General features: G+C 47.1%; 1 protein-coding gene across 1 annotated transcript; it reads right to left on the bottom strand.

Moving 5' to 3' along the window:
- Positions 1-1,399: 1,399 nt before the first annotated feature.
- On the bottom strand, positions 1,400-9,711 carry LOC143747294 (tripartite motif-containing protein 16-like). Its single transcript, XM_077239972.1, has 6 exons — positions 9,685-9,711; positions 8,827-8,922; positions 8,506-8,739; positions 4,200-4,359; positions 4,011-4,058; positions 1,400-2,263 (listed from the first exon to the last, which is right to left on the bottom strand). Exons 1-6 carry the CDS (start codon positions 9,709-9,711, stop codon positions 1,470-1,472), a joined length of 1,359 nt encoding a protein of 452 aa, XP_077096087.1. The 3' UTR covers positions 1,400-1,469.
- Between the last annotated feature and the right edge of the window lie 907 nt (positions 9,712-10,618).

Below are 10,618 nucleotides of genomic sequence, written 5' to 3'. Positions count from 1 at the left end.
GTTGATCTGCAGTCGCTGAGACTCTCCTCATATTAATGCATAATGATACATTTAAAAGTCAATGGCCAAACGGATCTTTATAAAAGCCCACATTGTTATTGCAGATACAATATAACACGGATTACATTAAATATATATTTTTTTATCAGGTTAAACTTTGCTTAGTCACCAATCAAAGTAAGTAATCATTAACTATTTTTTCTAGGTTTCATTGTCTTCATGGAGAGATACGGATGCACCCTGAGCGAGTCTGCACCGTGCGTGCACTGTCCTCCACAACATCTGTGTCACCAAGAGGATCCCTCTCCCTAGGCAACACTATCAGCCGGTGCCGGAGGAAGGTGTTGAGCCTGTGGACCATGCAGGGCATGAAGATGTCGGTGGACGACTAGTCCGCACACGCATTATTAATTCTTTATAAATGTAAAACTATAAAATGTAAATGTAAAATATTATAAAACTATTGCCTCACTTAAAATAATTCTACTAATTATCTGCAGGTTGTAAACCATAAACCACAAAGAAAGTCCAGTAGGTCTATAATAAACTTTTTTTTTTAATTTACATATAATTGTCATTGTTTCATTGCACACAATTTGTCATTAGGCTTATTTACAGAATTACAAAAGACCGCCCATCCTCTTCAGAAATAGGCGAAGATGATCTGTTTAGGCCTATCTGTTGTTGGAGCAACTGTATTTCTAATGATATTTTTCGCTTTTCAATTTCCAGCTTTTCCTGCTCGGTAATTTTTTAGTTTCAGCCTCCACTCTAACAATTTCTTTTTCAAGAAGTGTCTGCTGCAGATTATCCAGCCTCCTCATCCGTTTTCGATGATAGTATACAACGTAATCACAGCAAACACGCTGCTAGGCAACCGCTATAGTTCCGTGGCCATTCACAGGAACGCGCATCGCTAAAACCAGTCGTAGATATGCCTAGGCTTAAGTTTGGTTGGTGCAACCGACGTTAGGTCTACTCTAAAGACTGGTCTTAACTAAGACCTACTTAGCAGTTAGGACCAGGCTTAGTAAAGCCCTGTTGGTGCAATCGGCTCCTGGTCTCTGGCCGCGAGACTCCGCCCACACGCTGCTCTGATTGGCTGTGGGTTTTGATTGATTTTGATGCATAGTTTAGTCGCTTCTGGTGTGAACAGGCAAATCGCTTGTACCTGGAATCGTATCGCATCGCATTTGGTTAGGACACGGTTTTAAACATGCTCTGACTTTTATTATGGAGTTTAGTGGAATCTCATCGTTCACTCAACCAATACGGCTCTAGCGCTTGTTTTTAATTGTGCTTTATAAATAAATTGAAATTGAAATTGCCTTGTGTTAATGTTTCATGCTGGTGTTTATTAAATGTAAGTGTTTGTCGTTTTAGCCTCTTATTTTTGATTATCTAGTTAAGCCAGCGGGTGACAGTCACTGATTTATCATGCAGCTCAAAGCATTATGGGTAGAATCTCTCTACAGTCTATGCTGATTCATCATCAGTTTCATTGATGATCCATAATAAACCATAAACCCAGGATAGAGCGGTTGAGTGAATGTGGTCTGGACTGTGTGGATGAGGCTCATTGTGTCAGAGACGCTGTAGAAAGACAGAGTTCCTGCACTGTGATCCACATACACTCCTATTCTCCTGTGATCCACACACACTCCTGTTCTACTGTGATCCACACACACTCCTGCTCTACTGTCATCCACACACACTCCTGTACTACTGTGATCCACACACACTCCTGTTCTACTGTCATCCACACACACTCCTGTTCTACTGTCATCCACACACACTCCTGTTCTACTGTCATCCACACACACTCCTGCTCTACTGTCATCCACACACACTCCTGTTCTACTGTGATCCACACACACTCCTGCTCTACTGCTGATGGGCTTTACAGGGAGTTTAGTCTGTATCTTATTATGTCTGAAAAAGTAACTGGAGGAAGAGCAGGACAAACTCCAGGACTGATCATTATATCCAAACGCACACTCATCACCTGATCCCTTCCTGCTGATGCTCTTATATGACACTGATATACACACATCACCAAACACACCACCACTCCACTCAATCTCCCAGTAACAGCGTCCACACACACTCTCTCTACACAACACCTGAGCATAATGATCAAATCTGTCTGGATGATCAGGATACGACTGAAACTCTGGGTAAGTGTCAGTAATCACTCTGTTCCTCTCAGACAGACGGATGTATTTATTCACTGTGTTCAGATCCAGATTGAGATGATGGGAATCTGATGGAGATAAAACACATCAGAATCAGGAATTATGAATCTGTCTGATCTTTTAATGAAGATGAACTCTTCATGTTCAATATATCATCAGTGTCTCAGTACAGTTTACCAGATACCCTGTGTAAATCATCATTTACATGTGTAGGTGTACACCCAGAGTGTGCACATATTTCTTGATACGTAGCCCCTACGATAACATGAAGAAATCCCCCAGAATATTCCCAACCAGCCGCACACAGGAACTTCGATATAGACTCGGCCAATCAATGACCTGCGGACGGGTGCACTGGTGAATGAGAGGAGAGGGCGGGACAAAAGAAAAAGACAACAACAGAGAGGATGGCGGCGTACGAAGAGGTCCCATGCTGACGGGGATTTCGGTATGATAATTCAGTAAATAACAGTTTAGCTCTTAGTTATTGCGTGTGCTACATGTTTTGGTCTGAGCTACGGAACAGTTACGGTTTGAGTGGGGTGTGTAAGAGCGGAAGACTCCACGCCATCTGTACTAAAGATTCATTCGTCGTCATATCATCAACAAGTATAGTTCGCATAGTGCGAGCCGAGGCAAACGTTCTCGCTAGGTAGTGCAAAGTGTTGATTATTTAGTTATACTACTAGCTCGTCGCCAATGATGGAAGCTTGTCTCGCAAGGGAAGGAAGACAACCAGCCAGTTCACTGCTATAGCCCGGGACGTGTATGTGGCTCATCTCACCTGCTCTCTCCTCTCCCTCCATCTCTCACGCCATTGATACACGGTGCAGTTGATGTGTAATATGCTACCCTGCCACACATGACTCCACCATTGTCACGGGATGGCAACGCCCTCGTGATGGACATGTTCTATTAATTGGTGTACGGTCGGCACATACATAACGTGGACAATCCGAACCAAAAGGAACATTGAACTGAGGTTGGTCATGTAGTGTTATTAAGTGTATTGTGCGAAACTGTTTCTGAGGTTACCATTGAAAGTTACTGTTCAGTGACCTGAAAGTTACTGTTGTGTGAATTACATTCACAAGTATATACTGCTGTAATTTGCATATGAGGTTTATTTGCAGTGTATTTATAGACATGCTGATGTTGTTAAGCAAAACTTTCAAAGTGTTGTTGAGCCACTCTGGTGAACTGGATGTTAATACAATGGTTTGAACATTTTATGATGGTTACAGGTTGATAGGGAAACCATTCCTATAAGTTTTAGATTTGATTTATAAAAAATTATTTTTTTTTCTCTTTCTTTTTTTCTTTGTAACTATTTTACTCAGTATTAGAATACTGTTACTTAGTATAATAAATAACCACTCATTTCTCAACTTTTATACTACTGCTTTTACTGTAAAGTTTTTCCATCTTCCCTGAAGTACGGGTGTCTCATCCTCTGTCTGTAAAGTATAGTAGGTAGGGGGAATACAAGTTACGTCACACACACTGACAGTTAGGCTACTGATATTCTGCACTTTAGGTCTCCACCGTGACATGTCCAAATCCTAAAGCCTAAGCTATTGTGCTTTATTGAGCGGGCAGAGTAGCCACGAGATTAATAGGCCTGGGGGTTAGGGACATAGATCCCCTGATTTCCAGCCATTCAGGGAAGAGTGATTTACCCCTACTAAGCAGACGTAGGTCCCGTCCGCTACATATGATCAACTATAAAACTCTTCTGTCATGTTTTCTTTCACTTCTCCAGAAGAACATGAACACACTCAGAAAGTTTTTCTGCTTGTTTACTTAGTGACTTACATTGTAGGAAGTCGTTCCTGGTTCTGGGAACAATGTTGGAGAAAGTGACTGTGGAAATCAACAGACATGAAGAGTGTGATTATCATGTCAAGAGAAAATGATCCCTGCATCCGTTCCTAAGACATTTCTAATATGATCTTCTACATGATCTGAGATGATGGAGGATGATTTCTGAGAGCAGGACTTTACCTCTGTCAGAGATCTTCTTCAGCTCCTCTTTGCAGAAATCCTCCAGTTTGTCTCTCAGCTGACGGACAGATTCTCTCACGCCATCAAAAGAGGAGAGAGAACTGAAGGGATTGTCATTTACGTCTGTAGATTCAGGAGGAGCTGAGAGAGACTGGAAACGCTACAGAAAACACAAATCAAAGCTCATCACCTTCACACTTCATCAATAACCTGCTCTAATTATATATTAAAAAAACTAATGACAGCAACAGTGAAATAAAGCAACAACAAAAACAAAAAACTTTTTGTCCTGGAACATGAAAGTAATTCATTCACATGTGGAAATAAAATCTAGAGGTCAGTAATATACCAACTGACAGGTTGTTGCAGGTAGCTGAAGACGAGGACAAGAGGACTTCCAAAAATAGCTGATTTATTTACAAAATAAACTTCTATAAACATACAGGAACGAAATAACAAACTCCAGGAACTTCAGGGAAAACACAACCATACAAGGACGACGACCAACAAACACTGAGGGAAAACACAAGGCTTAAAAGAACTGGGACTAATGGGATAATTAACTGAACACAGGTGAAGAAACTGAACACAAACGAGGAGCGGGAAAAACTAACAGGACTAAACCAAAATTACAAAGACAGGGGGAAACAAGATCACAGAACATATCTAAACACATAGAAAATGTGACAGAACCTCCCCCCTCCCCGAAGGCGCGTCCTGGCGCCGTATAACATCCAAAGGGGTGGGAGGGTGGGCGCCCTGGAGGCTGACGAGGGCATAGTGGGGCAGGGACGGGAAGCCTCCAGGGCGGAGCTGGTAGCTCGGGGAACCGGGGTGGAACAGGCTGTGGACATGGCCATGGCGGAGCAGGCTGTGGGTGTGGCCACGGCGGAGCAGGCTGTGGGCGTGTCCAGGGCGGAGCAGGCTGTGGGCGTGGCCAGGGCGGAGCAGGCTGTGGGCGTGTCCAGGGCGGAGCTGTCGGACCCTCGGGCGTCCAGGGCGGAGCTGTCGGACCCTCGGGCGTCCAGGGCGGAGCTGTCGGACGCTCGGGCGTCCAGGGCGGAGCTGTCGGACGCTCGGGCGTCCAGGGCGGAGCTGTCGGACGCTCGGGCGTCAAGGGCGGAGCTGTCGGACGCTCGGGCGTCCAGGGCTTTGAGCTAAGCAGGACCAGCGGCAAAGGAAACTCTGGGCTGGACAGGACTGGCGTAGGATCCGCGGGCTCTGGCGCAGGATCCGTGGGCTCCGGCGCAGGATCCGCGGGCTCCGGCGCAGGATCCGCGGGGGCTCCGGCGCAGGATCCGCGGGGGCTCCGGCGCAGGATCCGCGGGGGCTCCGGCGTAGGATCCGCGGGGGCTCCGGCGTAGGATCCGCGGGGGCTCCGGCGCAGGATCCGCGGGGGCTCCGGCGCAGGATCCGCGGGGGCTCCGGCGCAGGATCCGCGGGGGCTCCGGCGCAGGATCCGCGGGGGCTCCGGCGCAGGATCCGCGGGGGCTCCGGCGCAGGATCCGCGGGGGCTCCGGCGCAGGATCAACGGGCTCCGGCGCAGGATCAACGGGCTCCGGCGCAGGATCAACGGGCTCCGGCGCAGGATCAACGGGCTCCGGCGCAGGATCAACGGGCTCCGGCGCAGGACGGGACCAGCACATGATGGGACTCGGAACTGGACGGGGCCAGCACGTCATGGGACTCGGAACTGGACGGGGCCAGCACGTCATGGGACTCGGAACTGGACGGGGCCAGCACGTCATGGGACTCGGAACTGGACGGGGCCAGCACGTCATGGGACTCGGAACTGGACGGGGCCAGCACGTCATGGGACTCGGAACTGGACGGGGCCAGCACGTCATGGGACTCGGAACTGGACGGGGCCAGCACGTCATGGGACTCGGAACTGGACGGGGCCAGCACGTCATGGGACTCGGAACTGGACGGGGCCAGCACGTCATGGGACTCGGAACTGGACGGGGCCAGCACGTCATGGGACTCGGAACTGGACGGGGCCAGCACGTCATGGGACTCGGAACTGGACGGGGCCAGCACGTCATGGGACTCGGAACTGGACGGGGCCAGCACGTCATGGGACTCGGAACTGGACGGGGCCAGCACGTCATGGGACTCGGAACTGGACGGGGCCAGCACGTCATGGGACTCGGAACTGGACGGGGCCAGCACGTCATGGGACTCGGAACTGGACGGGGCCAGCACGTCATGGGACTCGGAACTGGACGGGGCCAGCACGTCATGGGACTCGGAACTGGACGGGGCCAGCACGTCATGGGACTCGGAACTGGACGGGGCCAGCACGTCATGGGACTCGGAACTGGACGGGGCCAGCACGTCATGGGACTCGGAACTGGACGGGGCCAGCACGTCATGGGACTCGGAACTGGACGGGGCCAGCACGTCATGGGACTCGGAACTGGACGGGGCCAGCACGTCATGGGACTCGGAACTGGACGGGGCCAGCACGTCATGGGACTCGGAACTGGACGGGGCCAGCACGTCATGGGACTCGGAACTGGACGGGGCCAGCACGTCATGGGACTCGGAACTGGACGGGGCCAGCACGTCATGGGACTCGGAACTGGACGGGGCCAGCACGTCATGGGACTCGGAACTGGACGGGGCCAGCACGTCATGGGACTGGATGGGATGGGACCAGCGGCGAAGGAAACTCTGGGCTGGACTTGGAAGTACGACCTGGGAGTGAAGACCGGTGAGGGAAAACTGTTTGGAACGCTGATCGCACGGATTGGAGCGCCGGATCCGCCATTTTTGCCCCCAGGTCCCTACTGTTAGAAACCAGCTTGCGGGCTCGGGGCCACACGAGAGTCTCAGGCTGAACAGCAGGGAAGCAAGGAACCCCTGGGACTGGCTCTTGCTCGAAGACTGGCTCTGGCTCTTGCTCGAAGAGTGGCTCTTGCTCTTGCTCGAAGACTGGCTCTGGCGGGCAGGCGATGGGTTCAGGCTCTGACGGGCAGGCGATGGGTTCAGGCTCTGATGGGCAGGCGATGGGTTCAGGCTCTAGCGGGCAGGCGATGGGTTCAGGCTCTAGCGGGCAGGCGATGGGTTCAGGCTCTAGCGGGCAGGCGATGGGTTCAGGCTCTAGCGGGCAGGCGATGGGTTCAGGGCAAACCGGACTTGGAACTGGCTGGAGTGGGAGATCCTCCACGAGATAGTCGGATCCACACGCCCACAGTGTGTGATCCACAAACTCCAGGAAGGACATATTTAGGTCACTTACAAGTAGTATCTGGGCTAGTGGGTCCTTCAGTCCACCCCAGAAACTCTTTGTCAGTTCCTCTTCCTCCAATATCTCATCTTGATAGAAGCCAACGTAAAGCCCTGCATACTCTTCGAGTGAGCGCTCCTCTTGTAAGAGAATTGGGGTTTCAAAGGGGCTCACCTCCTTGTTTTCCCTCCTTCGGCCCATTTTCAGTTTTTAAGGGGTTTTTTTTGTGGTTGGTCGTTCTGTCAGGTTATTGCAGGTAGCTGAAGATGAGGACAAGCGGACTTCCAAAAATAGCTGATTTATTTACAAAATAAACTTCTATAAACATACAGGAACGAAATAACAAACTCCAAGAACTTCAGGGAAAACACAACCATACAAGGACGACGACCAACAAACACTGAGGGAAAACACAAGGCTTAAAAGAACTGGGACTAATGGGATAATTAACTGAACACAGGTGAAGAAACTGAACACAAACGAGGAGCGGGAAAAACTAACAGGACTAAACCAAAATCACAAAGACAGGGGGAAACAAGATCACAGAACATAACTAAACACATAGAAAACATGACACCAACATCTCTCTCACATTAAATATTATAAATAATCATATCATTACCCTGATCAAATGCATCAATATTCATCCAAGCTGTATTATATTGTGTAAATTAAACAACTTGAATACACTGGGATTGTTATTAATTGGATACTGCGCACTGGAACCTGTAAAACTTTCATTGCTGACAAACTACGCTGAACCACCAAACGCTAATGTATGAGAGTTTCTGTCAAACTGTCAAGTTTGAAGATCAGCTGATGCAACTTTGATGATTATTACTCAAATGTCTACCATCAAGTTCACTGATTTCACCATGATGTAAGAAATCAGAAAGGTAAAAAAGTTGAAATGTGAGTGAATATGATCAGATGAGAGTCTGACTGATGATTAAATAATAACGGAACACACAGATCAACACTTCAGTCAGCGGCTCATTCTGCTCTCATCAAATGTTTCTCTGAGAGTCTCTTGCTCAAGTCTACTATGATCCTGTTCTTCTGGATCTCTGTTACCTGCAGGAAATGTATGTGATCCTGTGTGTGTGAAAGCTGCTCCAGCTCAGCGTCTCTCCTCCTCAGATCATTGATCTCCTGCTCCAGTCGCTCCAGTCGTTCTTCAGCTCGACTCACTGCAGTCTTTTCCTGATCTCTGATCCGCTGTGTCGCCTCAGAGCGGCTTCTCTCAATGGAGCGGATGAGCTCAGTGAAGATCCTCTCGCTGTCCTCCACTGCTGTGTGTGCAGAGCGCTGTTAGGACACACATCACAATCACACAGTGAGCTTCAGTGAGTCCTGACTGAGACTTCTCAAACTTCTCTTCTTCTCCAGACTCACCTTATGAGACTCTACAGCCTCTCTCAGCTGCTGAAGATCTTTCTCTCTCTGCTGGATCCTCTGCTGGAACGACCTCTGTGTCTCCTTCAGCTGCTTCTGCAGCACAAACCAATAACAGAGATGCACTTTATACTGTCACTATATCATCATGAGAAGAGTTGAATCCAGTGACAGTAGAATTAATAACCAATGGCTGGAGGTTCAAAGTCCTGAAGGGATGATTGATCAGTTACCACCATTGCACATTAATTTACATGAAGCATAACCTGTTTCACACTGCAAGCATAAGCATCATAAAAGTGAAGCTGACACCGATGTAAAGCTTCACACTGACAGAGTTTCTGGTGAATAACAGACTTGCGGCTCTATATAGTTCAAATGGACTGAGTCAGATTTACTGAACAGAAACTGTTTGGGAGTCTGTCGCTGTATTTAACTTGCGTGATTCTTGACAGAGATTTATTTTGTCAAACAATGGGTGAATATTTTCCATTATTTATGTTTCTTTTTTAAAGAGGTAATGAACTGCATTGTTTTATCAAATGGTCATAATTTAGAAATAAAAGGCATTTTTGCTACCCTGATTTTAGTCTCAGAGTAAGTCACTGAAACTCACGCTGTTTGATTAACAGTTACAGCGATTGAAGGGACCATCCTTTGATCGCTTTCAATATATAATTTATTCTTGGTTTAAATAACAGAATATTTTCATCCTACTAAGAGGAACTATCTGAAGTTGATCGTTTAGTCACTGGTTTGATTGACTGACACATAGACAAAGAACATCTGACTGTACATGAATCCTTATATCAGAAATCACTGGTCACAGATCAGACATTTCAATTAACAGTTACTTACATGTTGTGGCATTACTGTGGAGTCCATATCGTAAAAGTCTGTTTGCAAAGCCTGTGCCGAAATCGCTAATAATTTTCTAAAGAATCCACAGTAGTGAATACAAATAAATAATGCTCAACTGAGACATTTACATAAATAACCTTTGGAAGGTAATGTTGTTTTTAGTCGAGTGATCCTGCATCTTCTCTCCTCGTGATCTGATCGCACTAACACGCCAGTCGGCCAACGTTACAATGATTAAATAGGCATTGATTTTCTTCTGCAGAGGCGTCTTTAATTGCACTAGTACGTCATAAAGAGACACATTCCACAATCAGTTGTTCGCTGGGCTTGGTGACAATAAAAGCTGTTTTTAGACTAACAAAGGAAGTTTTCAGTTCTGAAACCTACAGGACATTCTTATAGTATGATGACGTCTTATATGTGAAAGGCTCAAGAAAATTTTGATTTCTCAGTGACTGACCCCTTTAAAGCATATTTAAAAAAGTTTGTGTTGATAAATGTTTACGGTTAATTTCAACATTTTCTGTTTAGTTAAATGCGAAGCACAAATTCGCTCAGCAGTGAAAGTCCACTTACAGCTACTCTTCACTTCTGTGACGTCTGCAGTGTGAATGATGTTTCAGTTTAACTCTGAACTCTGAATGGGATTCCTGTTTTTCTGGTTCTCTTACGTTGTTCTGAAGGTATTGTGTTCATTGGTATTGAATGACGATAAACAGACAAACATCAGTGAGAGAGTGACTTTTCCTTTATTCAACCGGGCATCTACAATTGAACGTCCAAAGTGTGGTTTGAACGCCCCACCCACAGCTATTTCTGGAGAGACACAACAGAGTTTTGTTCCAGCTGTAACTGAACAAACCTGAATCAACTAAGAAAGATTTTAGTATTTAAAATAACATCCAGGTGTGTGTGAGTATGATTGAAACTG

Source organism: Siphateles boraxobius, unplaced genomic scaffold (genome assembly GCF_051911475.1).
Source record: "Siphateles boraxobius isolate OS27281-9 unplaced genomic scaffold, OSU_SipBor_1 100, whole genome shotgun sequence".
Lineage (NCBI taxonomy): Eukaryota > Metazoa > Chordata > Actinopteri > Cypriniformes > Leuciscidae > Siphateles > Siphateles boraxobius.
This window is presented reverse-complemented; position numbering and strand designations above follow the sequence as displayed.

What these genes read in the sequence shown, in the direction of transcription:
- LOC143747294 (XM_077239972.1), bottom strand. Translation starts at nt 9,711, where the DNA reads ATGGACTCCACAGTAATGCCACAACAT. An exon ending in CCACAGTAATGCCACAACAT is followed by an intron (nt 8,923 to 9,684) that starts GTAAGTAACTGT and finishes TTTGTGCTGCAG; the next exon opens with AAGCAGCTGAAGGAGACACA. An exon ending in CAGGAACGACTTCCTACAAT is followed by an intron (nt 2,264 to 4,010) that starts GTAAGTCACTAA and finishes TATCTCCATCAG; the next exon opens with ATTCCCATCATCTCAATCTG.